General features: G+C 46.2%; 1 protein-coding gene across 3 annotated transcripts in view; it reads right to left on the bottom strand.

The window, feature by feature from the left end:
- NOX4 (NADPH oxidase 4) overlaps window positions 1-24,280 on the bottom strand; it is a 428,396-nt gene that overhangs the window by 291,176 nt on the left and 112,940 nt on the right. For all 3 annotated transcript variants that reach the window (XM_082244521.1, XM_082244522.1, XM_082244523.1), the window contains 3 exons: window positions 23,718-23,790; window positions 20,842-20,922; window positions 11,433-11,664 (listed from right to left, as the gene is read on the bottom strand). In XM_082244521.1, coding sequence (XP_082100647.1) covers window positions 11,433-11,664; window positions 20,842-20,922; window positions 23,718-23,790 — 386 coding nt within the window. The remainder of the gene's footprint in view (window positions 1-11,432; window positions 11,665-20,841; window positions 20,923-23,717; window positions 23,791-24,280) is intronic.

Here is a 24,280-nt window from a genome sequence, read left to right as displayed (position 1 = left end):
AGTTACACATATTACAGCAACAGCTAATTCAAAAACAAAAGAAAATGCATGTAAAAATATGAGTCACCTCAAAAGTTGCATTAACCCCCTGCAAAAACTAGGCATACTACACTGTATTTAGTGTGCCCTGTCCTCAGAGGCGTAACTAGAACCTTCAGGGCCCTGGTGCAAGAAACCATGAAGGGCCCCCCTGACCCCCGGCCAGGGCCCTTCTTACTAATCCCGGGGTGTGAGGGCAGCGGGACCTGGATGGGAGGGGCGGCAAAGGGTGACATATAGAGGAACAAATCCCCTCACTTTTCCTCCTGCAGCCTCTGAATGCCTATGGAAGGGTGAGGAGGAGAAGCTGGCTTTTAACAGGTGCAGGAGAAAAGTTGAGGGGATTTTTTCCTCTTTATGCTGCCCCCCCTATCCAGGTGTACAGGAGCAACACATGGGCCATTGCAATTGTGACCTCTGTAGTTAGGCCCCTGAGATGAGTGGCAGCAGTGGTGATGGAACCAGTGGCAGCTGTGGTTGTGGGGGGAATTAGATGATTGGCAGCTGTAGTGGAGGGGGGATGGAATGATTGGAAGCAGTGGTGGTGGGGATGGGATGAGTGGCAGCAGTGGGGAGGACGGGATGAGTGGCAGGGATGGTGGTTAGGGAGATGAGATGGTATGAGTGGTAGTGGTGGTGGGTTGAATGGGATCAGTGGCAGCAGTGGTGGTGGTGTGGGGGGGATCAGTGGCAGCAGTGGTGGTGGTATGGAGGGGATCAATGGCAGCAGTGGTGGTGGTACTATTGGGGGATTCGTGGCAGCAGTGGTGGTGTTGTGGGGGGAATCAGTGGCAGCAGTGGTGGTATGGAGGGGGATCAGTGGCAGCAGTGGGGGTGGTGTGGGGGGGGATCAGTGGAAGCAGTAGGGGTGGTGTAGAGGGGATCGGTGGCAGCAGTAGGGTGGTGGTGATGTTGAGGGGGAACAGTGGCAGCAGTGGTGGTGGTGTGTGGAGGGGGGATCAGTGTCAGCCGTGGTGGTGGTGTGTGGGGGGGAGATCAGTGGCAGCAGTGGGGGTGGTGTGGATCAATCGCTGCAGTGGGGGTAGTGTGGGGGGGGGTCAGTGGCAGCAGTGGGGAGGATCAGTGGCAGCAGTGGGGGTGGTGTGGTTGGGGGGGTCAGTGGCAGCAGTGGGGTGGTGTGGGGGGATCAGTGGCAGCAGTGGGGGTTGTGTGGGGGGATCAGTGGCAACAGTGGGGGTGTTGTGGGGGGAATCAGTGGCAGCAGTAGTGGTATGGAGGGGGATCAGTGGCAGCAGTGGGGGTGGTGTGGGGGGGGGATCAGTGGAAGCAGTAGGGGTGGTGTGGAGGGGATTGGTGGCAGCAGTAGGGTGGTGGTGATGTTGAGGGGGAACAGTGGCAGCAGTGGTGGTGGTGTGTGGAGGGGGGATCAGTGTCAGCCGTGGTGGTGGTGTGTGGGGGGGAGATCAGTGGCAGCAGTGGGGGATGGTGTGGATCAATCGCTGCAGTGGGGGTAGTGTAGGGGGGTCAGTGGCAGCAGTGAGGAGGATCAGTGGCAGCAGTGGGGGTGGTGTGGGGGGGGTCAGTGGCAGCAGTGGGGGTGGTGTGGGGGGGATTAGTGGCAGCAGTGGGGGTGGTGTGGGGGGATCAGTGGCAGCAGTGGGGGTTGTGTGGGGGGATCAGTGGCAACAGTGGGGGTGGTGTGGGGGGGGATCAGTGGCAGCAGTGGGGGTGGTGGTATGGAGGGGATCAATGGCAGCAGTGGTGGTGGTATGGGGGGGGATCCGTGGCAGCAGTGATGGTGGTATAGGGGGGATCCTTGGTAGCAGTAGGAGTGTTGTGGGGGGGATCAGTGGCAGCAGAGGGGGTGGTGTGGGGGGATCAGTGGCAGCAGTGGGGGTGCAGGCCGAGGGGGGGCGCAAAATCACTGGCAGTGTAGTGTAGCAGACGCAGTGACTTACCTCTCCTCCGTTCAGCCTGCACCCCCCGGCGGCCCCCCGCTCCAATCCCAGAAGCCGCCCGGAGCTCTTTGTGTGTCCTGGGCCAGGCAGGAGAGGACAGTCTGTGTCGGAGCTCGGTGTTATGGGCGGCTCCCCTCCTCACAGAGCTCCACCCACATGACCTCGTCAGTCGGCTCCTAGGCAGCTCCAGGCTGGTGGATGAATGCACTCTCTCTCTGCAGTGACGGAAGACCTGCCCTGGCTGGCCTCTCAGGTACCAGAAGCATTCTCTCCCTGTCACCCCCCTCTCTCCCTGTCATCCCCCTCTCTCCCTGTCATCCCCCTCTCTCCCTGTCACCCTCCCTGTCACACCCCTCTCTCTCCCCCTGTCTCACACCCCTCTCTCCCTGTCACCCCCCCTCTCTCTCCCTGTCACCCCCCCTCTCTCTCCCTTTCACCCTCCCCGTCACCCCCTCTCTCTCCTTGTCATCCTCCCTGTCATACCCCTCTCTCTCCCTGTCACACCCCTCTCTCTCCTTTCACACCCCCCTCTCTCCCTGTCACCCCCTCTCTCCCTGTCACCCTCCCTGTCACACCCCCCCCCCCCTCTCTCCCTGTCACACCCCCCCCTCTCCCTGTCACACCCCCCTCTCTCCCTGTCACACCCCCCTCTCTCCCTGTCTCACACCCCTCTCTCTCCCTGTCGCCCCCCTCTCTCTCCCTGTCGCCCCATCTCTCTTTCTGTCACCCCCCTCTCTTTCTGTCACACCCTCTCTCCCTGTCACTCTTCCTGTCACCCCCTCTTTCTCCCTGTCTCTCTCCCTGTCACCCCCCTCTCTCCCTGTCACCCCCCTCTCTCCCTTTCACCCCCCTCTCTCCCCCCTCTTTCCCTGTCACCTCCCTGTCACCCCCTCTGTCTCTCCCTGTCACCCCTCTCTCTCTCCTTGTCACCCCCTCTCTCTCTCCCTGTCACCCCCTCTCTCTCTCCCTGTCACCCCCTCTCTCTCTCCCTGTCACCCCCATCTCACTCCCTGTCCCCTCTCTCTCTCTCTCTCTCTCTCTCTCTCTGTCACCCCCTTCTCTCTCTCTCTCTCTCTCTCTCTCTCTGTCACCCCCTTCTCTCTCTCTCTCTGTCACCCCCTTCTCTCTCTCTCTGTCACCCCCTTCTCTCTCTCTCTGTCACCCACTCTCTCTGACAAACCCCCCCTGTCTCTCTCTGTCAAACCCTCTCTCTCTCGGGGGGGGGGCGCAGATACAGCTTTTCGCCAAGGGCACTGGAGACCCTAGGTATGCCTCTGGACGGGGCCCATGTGCCCTTGAATGCCCGTGAGTGCGGGCGGAGAGGATGGGTGGGGCAGGGACTGTGTGCCTGTGAGAGTGCACAAAAATGACCAGTGCACTATCTCACGGGCGGCAGCAGGCCCCCTGCAGTGGTGGAACGCCAGGGCCCAATCGCAAGTGCCCTGGTAGTTCCGCCACTGCCTGTCCTTCTATCCCCCTCTGCTTCTCCCCTTGTGCTTACTGCCAATTCCCAACTGTAAAAATGACGGCCAAATGTTGCTGTGTAAACAGGGCTGGTGCAAGGATTTTTGACACCCTAGGCGAAACCTCATTTTGCCTCCCCACTGACTCCACCCCCTTTGTCCATGTATACGGCAAAACACTTAAGGCCCCACTCGCGCCCATCAGCTTAAGGTGAGTGCATTTCTAAACTGCCTTTCAGGGACCCCCCACTTCCCATAAAAAGATGATTTAGAAACCCTCGTCGACCATGGAATATGTCACTCTTTTCTCTCCTGTGTGGCTATCTGTATCATAAAGTGCTAGGGGAAGTGATGTCACTTTAGAGCAGTGGGTCCCCCCCAACCTTTTTGGTGTGGGGGGACCCACTTTGTGGAAGAAAAATTTGCCAAGGACTGGAGGAGGGAGGAGGGGGGAATGTAGTCTTGGGATTGACAGGGTATTTTATTTGTCGGAGAATGGCTGGTGTTAGCACTTAAATCACCCTGACACCATGCTTAATATGGTGTCAAGATGAATGAATCACATTATTTCTATTATTGCATTGTAATAAATAATAAAATAGTTCAACTCACCATAATGCATGAATAGTGTGAGCTCTGAGCTTGTCACTTGCCACCAGATGCAGCTTATCACTTGCCACCATCACCTGCCACCAGAAGCAGCTTGTCACTTGCCACCAGATGCAGCTTGTCACTTGCCACCAGATGCAGCACGTCACTTGCCACCAGATGCAGCTTGTCACTTGCCACCAGATGCAGCATGTCACTTGCCACCAGATGCAGCTTGTCACTTGCCACTGTCATCTGCCACCAGATGCAGCTTGCCACTTGCTACCGTCACTTGCCACCAGATGCAGCTTGTAACTTGCTACTGTCACTTGCCACTAGATGCGGATTATCACTTGCCACCAGATGCAGCTTGTCACTTGTCACCGTCACTTGCCACCAGATGCAGCTTGTCACTTGCCACCAGATGCAGCCTGTCACTTGCCACCAGATGCAGCTTGTCACTTGCCACCAGATGCAGCCTGTCACTTGCCACCAGATGCAGAGTGTAACTTGCCACTATCGCCTGCCCCCAGATGCAGGGTTCCACTTGCCACCATCGCCTGCCACCAGATGCAGTGTATGGTTAGTGGGCACTGCTGGCTAGTACTGCTTGTGGGTACTGTTGGTGGGTACTACTGGCTGGTACTGCTGGTGGGTACTGCTGGCGGATACTGCTGGTGGGTACTGCTGGTTGGTACTACTTGTGTGTACTGCTGGTGGGAGAACTTCTGGCGGGTACTGCTTGTGGGGGAACTACTGGTTGGTACTGCTGGTGGTTACTGCTGGCAGGTATTGCTGGCTGGTACTGCTGGTGGGTACTGCTGGCTGGTACTGCTGGCTGGTTCTGCTAGTGGGTACTGCTGGCTGGTACTGCTGGTGGGTACTGCTGGCAGGTACTGTTGGTGGGTACTGCTGGATGGTACTGTTGGTGGGTACCGCTGGTGGGTACTGCTGGCGGGTACTGCTGGTGGGTACTATTGCCTGGTACTGCTGGTGGGAATTTCTGGCGGGTACTGTTGACTTGTACTGCTGGTGGGTACTGTTGGTGGGTACTGCTGGCTGGTACTGTTGGTGGGTACTGCTTGCTGGTACTGCTGGTGGGTACTGCTGGTGGGTACTGCTGGGTGGTACTGCTGGTGGGTACTGCTGGCAGATACTGTTGGTGGATACTGCTGGCTTGTACTGCAGGTGGGTACTGCTGGTAAATACTGCTGGCTTGGACTGCTGGTGGGTACTGTTGGCGGGTACTGTTGGTGGTTACTGCTAGTGGGTACTGCTGGCTGGTACTGCTCACTGGTACTGCTGGCTGGTACTGCTGGTGGGAATTGCTGGCGGTACTGTTGGCTGGTACTGCTGGTGGGTACTACTTGCTGGTACTTCTGGTGGGTACTGTTAGTGGGTACTGCTGGCTGGTACTGTTTGTGGGTACTGTTGGTGGGTACTACTGGCTGGTACTGCTGGTGGGTACTGTTGGTGGGTACTGCTGGCTGGGCTGGTACTGATGGCGCTTACTGCTGGTGGGTGCTGCTGGCTGGTACTGCTGGTGGGCACTGTTGGCGGGTACAGCTGGCGGGCACTGCTGGTAGTACTGTTGGCGGATACTACTGGCTGGTACTGCTGGTGGGTACTGCTGGCTTGTATTGCTGGTGGGTATTGATGGCTGGAACTGCTGGCTGGTACTGCTGGCTTGTATTGCTGTCAGGTACTGCTGGCTGGTTTCTGACCATCAGTGTGACAGGAGCCGCGCTGGAGGAAGCATGCATCTGCAGTAGAGAGCAGTAGTATCGCTCCTGCGCCCTGTCATAGGCGAAGTACATTTGATATCACTTCCACCTGTGACATGAGCCAGCGCTATACAGGAAGCATCGGCTCCCCTTCCTCTAGTGCGACTCAGTTCCTTCATGCTGATTCTCGAGGATGGTGGGTCGGAAACCCGCAAACTGAGCTTACCGATCCCCCATCCCAGAGCAGAAGGCGACACTGGGATTCTGTTGGGGGGGGCACCAGAACGCGGCTGCTAACGGGAACGGCGTTCCTGCTGTGGAAAAAGTACAGGAACGCCATTCCCATGCATTCCTGCAGGACTCGAGCCCTGACGCAAAAGTAGGAGTGAAAGCAAAAATTCTAGTGCCAGAGCTCACAGTTAACTCTAAACTGATATGAAGGCATTTAAAGTGCCAACTACAGAGATTTTTGGGTATCATACCCATGCAATATCATGTACGCACGCAGTTTGGTATCTATTTACTTGACACTTTTGTTATTCTGAAGGAACAGCTGTTTGTTTGTCTGTGTTCATGTGCTCAGTGAGACTGTAAGGGAGTTGTTTTACTAATTGGCTGTTGCACCTGCAGGGCTCTAATGAGGAAAACTGCTGAGTCTGCATCCCTTTAGACATGTTCCTATTGGGAGTATCTCACCAAAAATTACATTTTCGTTTCAGGGGATGCCAAAAATCTGACTTGTATCTTACTGCGGACTTTTAGGAAAATCAGTGAATCAATCACACAAGCAGGGAATTTCATTTCTGGGGGGGGGGGGGCGTTCTTTACACTATCTGTGTGCAGAACACCTCCAGGCAGTCATATTGCAATGCATTTTACAAAAAATTACAGAGCTGCAGATTGAAAAGGAAAGGTCATTTTTAATAACATTCAATTACAATATGACGTGCCGCAATTGTATATGCTATATTATTATTCTTTTATTTGCTAATTTTTTTCCCCACAAAAGTGAAGTTACTCTTTGGTGTCGGTTCACACTAGTACGACTTGTCAGGTCCGTTGTGTAATACAGGAACAGTTCTAATAGGAGCGACACAAGTCGCTCCGACTTAGAAAAAGGTTCATGTACTACTTCGGGGCGACCTCGGAGCGACTTGCATAGACATTTATTTTATGAAGTCCGTGCAAGTCGCGCCGAAGCCGCGCTGCACGCGACTTCACAGGTCGCCCCCTAAGTCGGATCGCCATAGTGTGAACCGGCTCTTAAGGTTAAAGCTGAAATATGAATTCAAAATATACACTTACTGTAAATATACTATACTTATCCTTTAAGAGTGGAAGTTTGGGCAAATTTAGAGTCATAAATGCCTTCATTTTAACCTTGCCTTTAAAATCCTTCTGCTTTTCTATACAACATCTATGCATTTCTTACCCCCATCCAAAGCTTTACACAGATTTAAGATACAGTTTAATCAATGAGTGATAAAAACTGGAAGCACATTAATAATCTCTCCTTATCACCCCGGCCATATTGTTCCGCTCGGTCAACAATGTTGAGCTGGAATGTTCTGATGTGTTACAAAGTAAGATGTTTAACATTTAAAAACAGAACACTCATTTACAGAACTCATTTTAAATATCTGAACATATATTGGGTGATTTAAGCTCCCAAATTAACTTCCTGACCTGGCAGAAAGCAAGTCTGTTGAGTCTAATGCACAGCAGAGAGCTCAAATACTAAAAGATGATTACCGTGGTGCATAATTATTCAAACAAGTCACTCAATGACCATGAGAAGGGAATGGTAAATGGTTCTCTACTCAACATTCTCCATCTTCATGGAATAAGGGTAAGGAGGCATTGCTTAAAGCAGGGGTCCCCAACCCCAAGGCCACGGACCGGTATGATGACCAGGCTGCACGACAGGAGATGAGCGGTGACCGCAATCCAGGGAGGACTGACGCCGCTCACCTTCTGCTGTGCAGACATGCCACTTAGCCTGTGTGTCCTCTCCCACTTCCCCTGGCTGCCAATGTCATCCTATCAGCAGAGCATTGGGTTGCAGAAGCTGGAGATCTGCAGAGAGAGCTGGAGTCTTTTCATATTACCAAGCGGGTAATCACCCACTTCTTAACATGATAAGTTGGGCAGCTCCCACCTTCCATCCAGATCTGCAGCTCCTCCTGTCCCCTGCTAGGCTGAGAGGATGTTATTGGTGGCCAGGCAGGAGATGCAGAAGAGAACACACAGGTAGATAACTGCCCTGTGAAAGGTAGGACTGCGCAGGGGAGGCAGAGATTTACAGGTTTGCTGTGATGGACAGGGAAATGGGGGGGGGCATGACTGCAAGGGGCACTGTGATGAGAGGCTGTAATGTGCAGGGGAGCTGAGGACAATGTGGCCCCTAAGCCAGTCCCTGTTGCTGGAAAGGTTGGGGACCACTGACTTAAAGGGTAAGTTTACCTTTACATGAAAAACGAAAGGGTGAACTAACTTCACTTATCCTGGCCACTCCTCTGGACTCCGCTACACATAGTGATCATGATGCCCCGTGTAGAGGTTTGTACACTGTAATACACAGCCTCAGAGTAAGTATCCTTCATAACTTGTCCCAATGGCATTTGCTTATTGGACAGCATAGCCAGATGACCGTGCTGACCAATGAGAATGGCTTCTGAGATGTCTTCTTCCAGTAAGATGTCCCAGAAGAAAGTTGTGTTAGCGTGGTCACATGGTTATGCTGATCAATGAGTGATTGCCATTGTGAGCAATTATGATAAATACTCACTCCGGGCTGTGTATTGCAATGTACTGTCTAATGACCACTACCCCGGCAGCATGGGGCATCCAGTATGAGCAGCGAGGACTGGAGGCTTGGTCAGGATATTTGCAGTTAGTTCACCTTTCCATTTTTCTTGAAAAGATGATGTCACCCTTTAAACTTTATTTGTGATTCCCCATGGATGCCCCCTACCTATGCCTTTAAAAACTGTTCAGAATAGCACCCTGCATGGTGCTGTGAAAGGCCGGGCTGGTGGGGCAGGACAGGCTTCACGATGACGTGACAACTCCGATTGGCTGTCACAGTGGTCACATAATCAGGAGCCTGTCCCGCTTGATTTCAATCATGACTAGAGGTTGAGAGCTGTTTATGACAGTTTGGCCACTGTGCCAGGAGCGTGCAATGAGCACGCTGTCAGCATAGAAACATCAGCCAGCCATGGACACATATGTGCGGCACACGGGAGTTAAAGCCCACTTTATCTTCCACTGCACATATGCGTTACATGGGCAGCAGAAAGTTAAAAAAGGATGCACATCAGCAGTTCTGACTTCACTGGCTACGCACAAGCTCAGAATCAGTGACCTGAAAGTCCTGACACCAAAGGATCATAATGAGAACCAGCCAACTAGCAATTACAGAAGTAAGTTAGAAGACCGACTGAGCAATAGCATGCAATGTCAAGTTGCAGCAAGCAAAGCCAGCAGAATATTAGCTTGTATAAAAAGGGAATTTACTCCAGAGATAAAACAATAATCCTGCCACTTTATACATTTCTGGTCCGGCCACATCTGGAGTATTCCGTCCAGTTCTGGTCACCAGTCCTCAGGAGAGACGTGGTGGACCTGGAGAGGGTTCAGAGAAGGGCAACTAAATTGGTAGGATTAGAGGACCTCAATTACAAGGAATGACTGCAAGCACTGAATTTGTTTTCCCTGGAGAAGAGATGCTTGAGAGGAGACATAATAGTGATATACAAATATCTCAGTATTGATCCCAGCGTAGGAAGGACATTTTTCAGTCTCAGGGAGTGTAAGAAGACACAGGGCCACGCAATGAGATTGGAGGAGAAGCAGTTTAACCTTAAGCTACGTAGGGGTTTTTCACTGTCAGGGTGATAAGGATGTGGAACTCTGTATCACACTTTCTGGTGTTAGCGGGGAGTATTGTTATTTTTTAACCTGCCTAGCGGTATCCCCGAGCGTGACTCGGGGTGGATTTTCCATGCTGTTAACGGTATCCCCGAGTCACGCTCGTGGTGGATATGCTGAGCGCGCAGCGGTGTCTCTTACCTTCTCCTGGCGATCCAGCGATGATCTCCCATTGCTGTGATCGCCAGCCATCTGAGATCCCCGCCGCTCGTCCGTCCTCCGTCGGTGTGATGACTTCCTAGTTCCATTCCCTGCAGCAGCAATGCTGCATGGGAGCGGAACTAGGGAGGGAAATTCAAATGTTGAACGTTGCACAAAACACACACACATAACATTTATAATATATATATATATATATATATATATACACACACACATATATATATATATATATATATATATATATATATATATATATATATATATATATATATATATATATATATATATATATATATATATATATATATATATAATATAACGCATGAATTATAATCCAATCAATAATATAATTCTATTATATAATATAATATAAGATATATATATATATATATATATATATATATATATATATTATAATAAAATTATATTATTGATTAGATTATAATTCATGCGTTTGTGTTTCAAATTTATCACATCTGGGATGTCTACTAGAGTCTTGTTTTGGTCAGGTTTAAGTAAGTAATTACTAAGAATTGTAGGCCTATAATACATAACGCCAAATTTTCATGCAAAAAATTGTACCGCTTTTGGTACAGAGTTCCTGACATAATCATACCGCCAGGGAGGTTAAAGACTCTTATACACAATATACAGGGATATGGGAAATGATTATCAACATTGACACACATACACCTGCACAGGTTGAACTGAATGGACTATTTTCTTTTTTAAGCCTTACCTACTATGTAACTATGTATGGCAGCCTCTTCTTTTTTTTATATTCAGAGCTTACACCCATCATTTTTTTTTTATTATTATTATTTTTTAGTTAGGTAAATATGAATTATTGCATGATGTGAATCTGGAATATTACAGCAGATGGAACTCTAGGCTATCCCTCACGGGACTATCCTTACCTGTGCTTAAAAAAAAAAAAACTTTTTGAAAAGCCCAATAGCTAAAGCTGGCCATAGATGGGCAAATATTCAAAATGAAAATTCTAAGAAAGTTTGTTTTTCAAATCATTAGTAGTCAAAACAACGCTCATTTTCAACCACAGTAACATTAAAAAATTCAAAGGAGCAGGATGGAAAATTTTTCTCAAACAATTTTCCAACAGTGTAGGTGGTTTTTGTATAATAAAGTGCATTCATTCCATAATTAAATGTTAAAAGCAAACAAAATCTTTCGAACGACATTTGAATGTTCTGAGAATTTTCGTACAAATTTTCTCAAGACCTTTCCTACAAATTTTATTTTGAAATTCTCTCTATGGTCAGAATTAGCCAGTGGAATAGTTTCCCTCCACCCCCTGTCTCTGTTCAGACAGAGGCCATAGACTTTCAATTGAAGAGACAGTTTGAAAGCAAGCAGTTTCTGCTGAGTGCTCAATTTATCTATAAGACTCTTTGAATCCTTTGTCATTGGTGCACCTTGCATTGTATTTTATATATAAAACAAACATTTTATATAAAAAGTCAAGAACATATTTAGAACCTTAGTTCATATAACACTGACAGAAAAGTGTTGTCCAGGATAACATGGCATGCCCAAAACGTAGGCCTCAGTTATATTTAGAATAATTATTACCATTGCTTTCCTACCTGAGGGAAATGGGGGTGAAATGTTGGTTCTTTGGTGCATATCTTCATTGTGTTATTAATTAAGAGCTCTTCATGTGCGTGGAAGAGTCCCGTGGTGATTTCTGATACAATGTTCAGTGACACTCCTACATTGACTCCAGTCGCCGACCCCAAATCCTCCACTTTGCTCGCGTTCAGCCTGAGGCAGCCAGGAGGGTGATCTTGTACATTAGTCTGATATTTTAGCACTCGTCTGGAAGAGAAAAACAGCAATGATATCTAAAATCAGTATGCTCAAGAGCTAATTAACTTGAATTTGAGAGGCCTTGAACTGCTGGCTACTTGGGTGATTGAAGAGCAAGTGCTTTGGGTTTGGAGTGTCTTATGAAAGTTCACTGTGTACTTGGCAAGCTGTTCCCGCAATTTTGATTAAATAAAAACTTACAAGCACCATGTCTTAATTGCTCTGAAGTCTGTTGATATTCTTTCATCAAAAGCAGAAACTGATACATCATTAAAAAAAGATGTTTTTTTCTTCCTCGGACTGGAAGTGCTCAACGCTGTCCAGGGTCGGTGCAAGGATTTTTGCCTACACAGGCAAAGGTGCATTTTGACACCTCACTCCCTCCTTTAAGCGTACCGCCACCCCCACCGACAGCAAAAGAAAAAAAAATCTGACAAGGGTTATAATCCTCCTTTTTGTCTTTAGTTCTACTTTAACCTCCCTGGCGGTCTGATTATGTCCAGATTTCTGTGCTAAAAGCGGTACATTGTTTTGCATGGAAATCTGTTGTTTTATATTTTAAAACTCACCTTCCCCTGTGTTCCCCCACCGTCCTCCCCCACCGTCCTCCCTCGCCATCCTCCAGCTGTCCTCCCCCACCATGCTCCCCCGCCACCCTCCCCCACCGCCATCCAGCCATCCTCCTGCTGTCCTCCCTCTGTCCTTCCCCGCTGTCTTCCAGCCATCCTCCCGCTTTCCTCCCCCGCCGTCCTTCCGCTGTCCTCCTACCTCTGTGCTCGGCCGATGCCGGCACCTGTCTTCCGGTTCCCTTCCCTGCGAGCGTTGCGACACAGGGGGGGGGGGGAACCGGCGGCAAATTTAAAAAATGTAAATACACAAATGAGATGATACAAAGCTGTGATCCTAACGGATTACACTGTATCATGCCATTTCATCACAGGATTTCACCTGGTGACTTTTCCAGTGCCCTGCCTGTGCTTTTCAAGTTCTTTGTGCCTGGAAAATAGAGAACGACCATGGCGTCCAAAAAGCTTTTTTTTTTGCGCAAAAGAGCTTTTAGACGAACTGGAAAACAGCGACAGCGAAACTGAGTTACTTGAAGAATTGAGCGATAGCGATTGGTGGTAAAATTCGTCATCAGGTACGGAAACTGACAACAGAGATGATTCTGATGTCTCTTTCTGGCACATCGCTCCGTTGGAAATTCTGAAGAATCATTTGATATAATTCCCAAATTCCACAAGTGATGTGCCAGAAAGAGACATCAGAATCGTCGCTGTCCTCACTTTCCGTACCTGATGACGAATTTTCCCACAAATCGCTATCACTCCAAAGGGGCCATCTTTTCCTAAAGGAGTACTTCAGCACTTTGTAAGACTCTTTTTTCAGTGTTGAGCACCTATATCACCAGTACTCATATAAGGACTTGTTTGAATTAAGGCTCCATTCACAAATCGGTGTTTCGGATCGCAGGCAGAATTACAGCCATTCTGCCCGCGATTCCAAACTATTGCAAATCGCGGGACACCCGAGCGATGACTTGCAATGCCACCCCAATTGTGGCACGATGTTCACGCGATTGTTGCCCAACGAATTGTGGTAAAATCGCGCAAACAGAATCATGGGACTCCTTACGCCCAAAAAAGTTCTTGTACTTCTTTTGGGCGTCAGGCGTCCTGCGATTCTGTTTGCACGATTTTACCGCTATTCGTCGGGCGATAATCGCGGCAAAATTGCGCAGAGTTTGGGGTGCCATTGCAAGTCATCGCACAGGCGTCCCGCGACTTGCAATGGTTCGGAATCATGGGCAGAATCGCAGCAATTCTGCCCGCGATCCAAAACGCGTATATGTGAACAGAGTCTAAGAGACTTTCATTTTTTTTTTATTATTGATATCCATTGAATTTACTTGCACATTTGATTTAGTTTAGGATTGATTTGAGTATTCACCATAGGATTTAAAGGGACGGCGCACTTTAATACATGCACAGTGTCTATGTATGTACTTTGTGTATGTACAAGTATATACACCGATCAGCCATAACATTATTTTATGACCACTGACAGATGAAGGAAATATCTTGTTGCAATGGCCATGTTGAACTACCAGTGACCAGTATAAGAGAGTGAGAGAGCGATAACACCAAATTTAACACACCTGCTCCCCGTTCACACCTGAGACCTTGTAATACTAACGAGTCACATGACACCGGGGAGGGAAAATGGCTAATTGGGCCCAATTTGGACATTTTCACCTAGGGGAGTATTCAGTTTTGTTGCCAGTGGTTTAGACATTAATGGCTGTGTGTTGAGGTATTTTGAGGGGACAGAAAATTTACACTGTTATACAAGCTGTACACTCACTACTTTATGTAGCACTGCCCCCTAGAGGACTGCTGAAGATTACACTTTAAGGATTCCCCTGGGTTACCCATAGCAACTGCTTGCAGAAAACTTAACACTTTAAGTTCTTGGCTCAGTCAAAGATCAGTCCAGGGGATGTTGTTTTTGTGGTTTTATTTAAATTGGGATGGGAGAAGGGATGAGTGGGATACTCCAACTGTTAACTATTCACAATACTGAGGACTCTTAACTTGAGAATGCGGCAAGGCCGCTGCTTCATCCTGCCACTTGAATGAAGATGAGATAAGTGTTTCTAAAGTATTTCTCTTCAGGGTACCCCCCTAGTACCCCCTTTCTATCTGGGCTAGCTGACATCTGTCCACTGACTGCACTATCCAGAGAGGTCCCCTTCCTGGCAGACACCTGGGCAGGTTCCTCTGTACTCATGATAGTGTTTTTCCAGATTCTCCAATGCCCCAACTCCTCATTCAGCTTTCCTGGACCTCTGGGATCAGCCTCACACCACCGGTACACCAGGCTGACTGCCTGTCACCACCATCAACCGCTGCAGAAGAGGAGGCAGCTGCCACCCTTCTTCTGGGACCCTACTTCCCGCCAAAGACCTCTACCTCATGTGCCTGTGGCTTTTTATACCCTGTCCCATAATGCACCACTCTCTGTGCCAATCCCTGGGGCAGTACCAAAAGCCTGTGTACCATTGGTCAGTTTTCCTCCAGCATCCAACGTGCCTCCCCCTTGGATCAGCTGGGGACACTCCCTGAGGCCAGATGAATCACACACTGGGCACACTAAGCAGACCGAACTATCAATCCTGCTCCCTGATAAGCAGAGTGCATTCATATTTTGCCTGCTGCTCTTCTGGTAAGCTCTCTTCTGGAGAGCCAAAACCACACTCTCTTACCTAGCACTTGACTAGGAGGGTGCTACATTTACATTGTAGCAAAGTGTCAGGGCTGCTTCAGCAAAAATGGGTCATCTTCAATATTATAGATGGGTGGTTATAATGTTATGGCTGATCAGTGTGTGTGTGTGTGTGTGTGTGTGTTTATATATATATATACAGTGGAACCTCGGTTTACGAGTACCACGGTTTACGAGCAACTTGAAAGACGAGCAATCTTTTTTTTTTTTTTTTGCTTTGGTTTGCGAGCGCCGCTTTGATATACGAGCGGCGCCCGCACCCGGAAGTGACGTCATCAGCCGAGCCGACGAGCCGAGTGTCTCCGGAATGCAGAGTGGATGATTGGATGTGGAGCCCCTGCACCTGCATACAGTACAATACAGTACATTTAAAAGGCAAACGTGAGTCACCCGCATACAGTACAGTACTGTACTGTATTTAAATGGCAAACATGAGTCACCTGCATACAGTACAGTACAGTATTTAAATGGCAAACATGAGTCACCTGCATACAGTACAGTATTTCAATGGCAAACATGAGTCACCTGCACAGGGCTGAACACATTACTGTACATGTACAGTATACAGTGCAGTACATACAGGCTGATACAGTACACAGGGTTGAACACAATGAATGCCTTTTACAGTACAGTATGTATACAGTACATACAGGCTGGTACAGTACACGGCTGAGGTTCAGCTTAGTTTGTTTTATTTCTACAGTACACTTTATACTGTATTTTGTATTGCCATAATGAATAAATGTTTGTGGAACGAATTATTTGAGTTTCCATTATTTCCTATGGGAAAATCAGCTTTGATATAAGAGCGCTTTGGATTACAAGCATGCTTCCGGAACGAATTATGCTCGTAAACCAAGGTTCCACTGTATATATATATATATATATATACACACAGTTTTGTTAGTACTACAGTAATCAGTGCTAAAAATATGCACTGTTACTGTAATAATGACCCTGGCAAGGAAGGGGTTAACAGTGTGGGTGGTCAAGGGCTTAAATGTGTACCTAGGGGCGTGTTTCTAACTGTGGGGGGCGTGGCTTGTGAAATGATCACAGAGACCTGTGTTCCTTTATAGAAGCATCACAGGCGCTCTGTGATCATTCCAGGGAGAAGAACGGTCAGCTGTGTTTACAACAGCTGACCGTTCTTCTCTCTCAGTGGGGAGAGATCGTGGGTGTCAGGTGGCAATCGGAGCCCCATGCATTGGCTTCCCTGCTGACGAGTGGGGGCGAGAGCGCGCTGCCGGCGGCGCTCGCCCCCTAGCTGCCTGTGCGGGACCGACGTATAGCTATGGCGGTTTGCGCAGGAGCAGCTGCCTGCCACCGTATAACTGCGGCGGGAGGTCGTAAAGTGGTTAATAATAATTTAGAATATGCGCTCATAGAAATACACCATACACTCCCTTTAAAGAGGGAGAGCCTTTTTCTGAGCTTTTATAACCGGGGGGGAGGGCTCAGAAATAGAATCAGTCAGGAGGGAGCAGAGGACTGAAGGCAGTTGTAGGGTCAATAGCGACAGTAGGTCAACAACATCAATTGGCGGGTCTGTGCGGGAGAACAGCAGACCAAACAGAAATAAACAAAACCGCCAATCACGTTTAACTTCCGTAAAACTAAGAGGGGTATATGCTAATGCCAGGAGCCTAGCTAATAAGATGGATGAGTTGGACATGTTAGTACATGAGGAGGACATAGACCTTGTGGGAATAACGGAGACTTGGTTCGACCCCTCACATGACTGGCTGGCCAATATCCAAGGGTATTCGGTGTACCGGAAGGACAGGGTTGGTAAAAGAGGGGGAGGGGTATGTCTCTATGTCAAGAACAATATAAAGGTGCTAGAAAGGAGTGACATTACGGATGGGATGAGCATGGATTTAGAATCTGTGTGGGTTGAACTCGATAGGGAAGAAGATAAGGGAAAAGTAGTTGTGGGGGTTTGCTATAGGCCACCTAACCAAGGGGAGGAGGTAGAGCTGGAATTTTTAGCACTAATAGGTAAAGCGGCAAAACTAGGATCAGTCATCATATTGGGGGACTTCAATTATCCCGACATTGACTGGGAAGAGGGGACTGCACACTCGCATAAGGCCCGGCTATTCACGGAAACCTTACAGGATAACTACATGTCGCAGTTGGTGGATTCCCCTACTAGAGAGAATGCTATCCTGGATCTATTGATCACTAATGACCCAGACATAATCTTGGAGGTAGGAGTCCAGGACAACCTGGGCTCTAGCGATCACAGGATGATCACATTTAGTATAAATAACAATATAAAAAGGCAAGTGGGGAACATAAGAACCCTAAACTTCAGAAGGGCAGACTTTCCAAAATTGTACTCATTGATGGAAAGGGTAAACTGGGACCAAACCCTGGGATCACTGACCACAGAGGAAAAATGGGAATGCTTTAGAACAATATTAAGCAAAGGCATCTTGCAGTGCATTCCTATGGGGAATAAATTTAGAAGAGACAAAGCCAAACCTGGCTGGCTAAACCGTAGCGTTAAAAAACTTATTAGGGGAAAAAAATTGGCCTTCAAGAAATATAAATCAGAGGGCACCGTATCGGCCTTCCAGCAATACAAGGAGGAAAATAAGAAGTGTAAACACGAAATCAAGATGGCTAAAATCAACTTTGAGAGACAAATAGCGGAGGATAGTAAAAAAAACCCAAAGAAATTCTTTAAATATATCAACAGCAAAAAAACTAGGGCAGAGCATATTGCACACATAATTAGCGATGATGGGAGGATGGTTACAGAGGACACTGAAAAAGCAACCGTGCTGAATTCTTTTTTCTCGTCAGTCTTTACGCAGGAAAAGGAAGGGTACACTGACCATGACTGTATGGTTAGTAGTAATACACAGGACTTGCCACTATGGCTAACAGAGGGGGAAATCAGGGAAAGACTGGATAAACTTAACACAAACAAATCACCAGGCCCGGATGGCGTACATCCGAGAGTGCTCAAGGAACTCAGTATGGTTATATCTAGACCACTGTTCCTGATCTTTGCTGACAGTATTAGGACAGGAGATGTACCAGGGGATTGGAGGAAGGCTAACGTGATTCCGATATTCAAAAAGGGCCAGAGACATATCCCGGGAAATTATAGGCCTGTCAGTCTGACATCAATAATATGTAAACTTTTGGAGGGGATGATAAGGGACTATATCGTAGAGTATGCTAAAGACAAAAACATCATCAGTAGTAACCAGCACGGGTTTACAAATGGGCGATCTTGTCAAACCAATCTCTTAGCATTCTACGAGGAGGTAAGCTGTGAGCTAGATAGGGGGAGACCAGTGGATGTGGTGTACTTGGATTTCGCTAAGGCGTTTGATACAGTTCCCCACAAGCGCTTAATTTATAAAATAAGGTCTGCAGGTATCGACAGCAGGGTTTGCTCTTGGATACGGAATTGGCTAAAAGGCCGTGTCCAAAGGGTAGTAATAAACAGCGCATACTCAGACTGGTCTGAGGTAGTAAGCGGGGTGCCCCAGGGCTCAGTCCTGGGACCAACCTTGTTCAATTTATTCATAAACAGCATTGAGGACGGGATCAGTAGTTCGTTATCAGTTTTTGCAGATGACACAAAATTGGCCAGGGCAATAACTGCACAGCATGAAGCAGATATCCTACAGAATGACCTGGACAAAATTACCGAGTGGGCAACGACATGGCAAATGAGGTTTAATGTGGAGAAGTGTAAGGTTTTGCACTTGGGGACCAAAAACATAAAAACACAATACACGTTAGGAGGGGAACCCTTGGGGGAATCAAAAATGGAGAAGGATCTGGGAGTCTTAGTTGATGATAGATTAGGCAACAGCATGCAATGCCAAGCGGCAGCTTCCAAAGCCAACAGAATATTAGCATGCATAAAGAAAGGGATGTATTCCAGAGATAAGACTATAATCCTTCCACTTTATAAAACTCTGGTCCGACCGCATCTGGAGTATTCTGTCCAGTTCTGGTCGCCAGTCCTCAGGAGGGATGTGTTGGAGCTGGAGAAAGTCCAGAGAAGGGCAACTAAACTGATTAGGGGGTTGGAGGACCTTACCTATGAAGAGCGGCTGCAATCGCTCGATTTATTTTCCCTGGAGAAAAGACGTCTGAGAGGGGACATGATAGCAATTTATAAATATCTTAATGGGGATCTCAGCTTAGAAGAAAAGCTGTTCATTCGAAGGAATTGCATGAGGACTCGAGGACATACAATGCGATTAGAGGAGAAGCGTTTTAACCTCAGGCAACGTGGGGGGTTCTTTACTGTTAGGGCTACAAGATTGTGGAATTGTCTACCACAAGAGGTGGTTTCTGCGGGTAGTATGGTGACTTTCAAAAGACTCTTAGACTTACATCTCAAGGATCAGGAGATTGAGGGCTATGTTAGATGATTACAGTCACACACACCTACACAGGTTGAACTGGATGGACTATTGTCTTTATTCAACCTCACCTACTATGTAACTATGTAACTATGTAACCATTAGGCCTGCCTGTCAACCCCTACACGGGCAAGTGATCAGTGGCAAATATCAGGTTTATTTCCTCCGAAAATCAGGTCTCATATGCCAGCTGAAATTATTAAAATTCTCACCTAATTGGCTACGGAAATAGAGCACGTGCAGATCGGGTTGCAGTAGGTCAAGTGACGTAAGATTCTAAAGGGCAATAATTTAAACGATTAAGTGTGAGATAACCATTAGTTAAATTCCCTCTGTGCTTAATGAATGTTCAGCTGTCTCTCTACATCTTTAAGTCATTAATTATTAATGATTATCCCTTAAAGCTACGATGTGCACATAACTGTAAAATCAGTCAAAACAGCATTGCAGATGTCCCCTTGGGAAGAACTTCCACATATTGTATTGAACGGTTTAATCCTATGTTATATCTTACTTCTTTAGCTTATAGAAGAGATTTATCTCTCTATTTATACGGCATTCTGATTGGGGCACTCCATTAAAAATTCATTATTCTCCACTCACTGCACAGTAAATTAGTTGTTATTCTTACTCACAGCAAAGTTGATCTGTCTGCTAAGATCGGAGACCTGAGAAGCCATAGATGAAGAGAAAAACAGGCGCCATGTAATCAACCATATATTTATTGCACAACAATTAACATAGTATCTTACACTGAGGTAAGCTTCAGTCCGTGTCTCAGCAAGTCCAGCCGCACAATCCGGCCGTCCACCGGCCCGGAGGTGACGTCACAGGAAGCTGGTCCTGGAGGGATGGTTATAGCGGAAGCCACGATGGAACGCAAGCTCCCGGAAGTGACGCAACGCGTTTCGGAGCATGCGCACTCAGCTCCTTTCTCAAGCGTCAGACGGATCAGCAGAGCTTCACCTCATTTATTAAGCTCAGGGGCAAATTCCCTTGCAAAGTGCCACTCCTCTTGCATAGATTAAAGTGCTTGTAAAGCCTTAAGGTCTTTCACCCTAATGCATTCTATGCATCAAGGTGTAAAACCTTCTGTGCTGCAGCTCCTCCCCCAGACCCCCCTTTTTCTTACCTGAGCCCAATCTGATCCAGCGATGTGCAAGAGCACAACTGATCCAGCCACTGTCTCTCTCCTCATTGGTCGGATTGATAGTAGCGGGAGCCATTGTGGGGGACGGGGCTGGTCCCACTGTCTGTGTTAATAGACGCAGCAGTGGGACACAAAAGTGAGCCTGCACAGGTGCCCCCACAAAAGGCGGCTGGAGCCTGGAGGGCCTGGAGGGCCAGCAGGGGACCCAAAAAGAGGAGGATCTCGGCTGCTCTGTGCAAAACCATTGCACAGAGCAGGTAAGTATGGACAGATTTGTTATATTTTTAGTAAAAAAAAATGTAAGGTTTGCAAACCCTTTAAGAGCCCAAATATTAGGATTGTGACACTTACCCAGAGGCATGGACCAGCAGCAGCAAGTAGAAAATAAAGAAAAGGTTGTGCGTGTGCAGGAAGATATCAAAGTTTGAAGTCCTAAAAAATATGCAAAATATGAAAATTGTTAGCTCTCTAGACAAATATATATTTAGTACCAAGTAATACATTAATTTAAAACTGAACTCCAGACAAAAAATTTTATATTATTTTGATTTCAGTAGAGAAGATTTAAATCTCCTGTCCAATTTTCCTTTTGCCAAAAACATTTTATTGATAAGAAACTGACTAATTTGGTTTGGAGGCCGCATAGTATCTGATCACAAATCATGTACATAGAGATAAAAGACCTACAAATACATAAATGGTTAAAACATTGGGTCACAAAGATATACATTTCTTATTCTTCAACCATAGGGCACTGTAAGTATTGACCAAACCAAGGGGAATAGATAAGAATGAATCCCTCCATAAGAGAAAGGGAGAGGAAGAAGCAAAGGGAGAAATGATAAAAGAAAGTGTATGGGAAAAAAAAAGAGAGTACAGGAGAAAAGAAAAAAGAAAGAGAGAATGGGAGAAAAGAAAAAAAGGAAGAGAGTATGGAGAAAGGAATAAAGAAAGAAAGAGAAGAAGAAAGAAAAGGGAGAAAAGAAAACAGAAGGAATACAGGAAAAAGGAATAAAGAAAAAAAAAGGGAGAAAAGAAAAAAGAAAGAGAGAACCGGAAAAAGAGAACGCGAGAGAAGTGAGAAGAAAGAAAAGGGAGAAAAGAAAACAGAAAGAGTACAGGAAAAAGGAATCAAGAAAAAAAAAGGGAGAAAAGAAAAAAGAAAGAGGGAACCGGAAAAAGAGAAAGCGAGAGAAGTGAGAAGAAAGAAAAGGGAGAAAGGAAAACAGAAAGAGTATGGGAGAAGGGATTAAGTAAAGAGAGAATACGCGAGAATAGAAAGAAAGAGAGATAAGTGAGAAAAGAAAGAAAAAGAGAAAAGTGAGAAAAGAAAAAAGAAAGAGAGAATGGGAAAAAGGAATAAAGTAAGAGAGAAAAGGGAGAAAAGAGAGTATGGGAGAAAGGAATACAGAAAGAGAGAAATATGAGAAAATAAAAAATGAGAGAAAAGGGAGAAAAGAAAGAGAGAACGGGAAAAAGGAAAAAATAGAGTACAAGAGAAAGGAATAAAGAAAATCAGAAAAGAAAAAGAAAGAGAAAAGAAAAAAGAAAGAGAGGACGGGAGAAATTAAAAAAGAAAGAGAGAATGGGAAAAAGGAAAAAAGAAAGAGAGTACGGGAAAAAGGAAAAAAGAAAGAGAGTATGGGAAAAAGGAAAAAAGAAAGAGAGAAAAGTGAGAAAAGGGAGAAAAGAAAGAGAGTATGGGAGAAAGGAATAAAGAAAGAGAGAAATGTGAGAAAATAAAAAATGAGAGAAAAGGGAGAAAAGAAAGAGAGAACGGGGAAAAGGAAAAAATAGAGTACAAGAGAAAGGAATGAAGAAAGTGAGCAAAGAAAAAGAAGGAGAAAAGAAAAAAAGTGAGAACGGGAAAAAGGAAAAAAAGAAAAGAGTGTATGGGAGAAAGGGATAAAGAAACAGAGAAAAGTGAAAAAAAAAAAGAAGGAGAGAAAAAGGAAAAAAGAAAGAGAGTATGGGATAAAGGAATAAAGAGAGAAATGTGAGGGGGAAAAAAGAAAGAGAGAAAAGAAAAAGAGAATAGGAGAAAGTAAGAAAGAAAGAGAGAAAAGTGAGAGAGGAAAAAGAAACAGAGAAAAGGGGGACAAGAAAGAAAGAAAGAAAGAAAGAAAGAAAGAAAGAAAGAAAGAAAGAAAGAAAGAAAGAAAGAAAGAAAGAAAGAAAGAAAGAAAGAAAGAAATCAAGAAGCTCGTTGAGGTAGTCATAAACAGATGACTTGGTTCAGTGAGCAAGGTCCAGAATGCCAATAGCCGTCTGGTATGTTAAAAGGGCGAGTAATAACTAAGCCATGGCTGCCAAGTGGAGAGGAACCTATCATGTGTTTCATTTAGAATAGCTGTCAGCTTCATATTAATATATGCAGCCCTTAAATTTGAGGAAGTTGAGGGATGGAGATGTCCACGCCTGGGATATAGCTTGTTTAGTGGGAAATAAAAGTGTAGCCATGGCGAGAATTTTTTTTGATAAGTTTGTGTTAGAAGTTATCCCAGGGGTCTTTGCAGAGATTAACCTGGAGGATTGTATTTATCATAGTGTGGATGCATATCCACAAACCTCGAAACTTGGGGCAGGTCCACCAAATGTGCATTGTATATTCGCAGAGATACAATACCTTGTAGGAATTTTTCAGGGGTTGTACATTATAGGAACCAAAATTCGCTCCAGGGGGAGGTGTTCTTTAGGTCACAGAGGTCAATTCTGTGAAGTTAACCAGGGTTGAGTTGGCTGTTTGAGATAAGAATGCAAACAGCACTGGAAAAAGGACCACACCCTATTTATGGCAGATTCAACCTGCACTTATCAAACAGATAAAACAAAACAAATCCAATGGTAGATTTACAACATCAAAAGGGGGCAAATAAGAGAAGACCATTATTAGGGTTACCATATACTTTGAGCTGATAGGCCTAATGGGGGGGGGGGGGGTTGCTTAGGTGGGTTTATTAAAGGAAATTGTGGTTTAAAAAGCATATGGAGGTGGAGCAGTGGCTCAGAGTCTGTAGAACTTCACCTATAAAGGGCATAGTTACATTTCTAATTCTACACAGCCCTGATGTGTGTGCAGCGAGGGTGGGTGTACCAAGGAATTTAAAGTCATTATTTTACAAATCTTTTGCTAAATTGCAAGTAAAACATTTCTCATTCATATACTCCAGATGTTTGATTGAAAATGCCCTCTAAGAACTGGTATGCACTGCATGCAGTATAGTTACCTTATAGATGCTGTGGAAGCAGTGGACATAAGGAATAAAATTAGAACCATTAGGACTCCAGTCACACCGGGAACTACAAATAAAAACAGAAAACACGTTAAATTATGTAAAAAGATAATTAAACTGTTCAAAAAATAGGCCATTTCAAGGGATAAAAATTTCCAGGAAAAAAAACTCTATTGACCATTTGCATTTTTTCTTGTGCAGGTAGCTGTATTATATACATACATAGTTACATAGTAGGTGAGGTTGAATAAAGACAATAGTCCATCCAGTTCAACCTGTGTATATATATATATATGTTATATGTGTTAGCATTTTGCAGTGCAGTTCATTTTGAATGGCACTCCAATGCATTAGGGCAATGCAACCTCTCAAGGCACATGCATTGTAGTACACCACAATGCACGCTAACATACATCCATGCGTTCTGGTGCCCTGTGTTGCAAAAAATAGTGCATGTCTGTTTTTGGACCTTGTGGTGTGCTCCCAGCCCGTTCCTTCGAATGAGCTGCCTTAGTGCAATGCATGTGTAGCACCCTCATAGGTAGGTGCTAGGTAAA

Source organism: Pelophylax lessonae (genome assembly GCF_965119305.1).
Source record: "Pelophylax lessonae genome assembly, chromosome: 2".
Classification (NCBI taxonomy): domain Eukaryota; kingdom Metazoa; phylum Chordata; class Amphibia; order Anura; family Ranidae; genus Pelophylax; species Pelophylax lessonae.
Note: the sequence above shows the minus strand (reverse complement) of the source record. Positions and strands in the feature narration are given on the sequence as shown.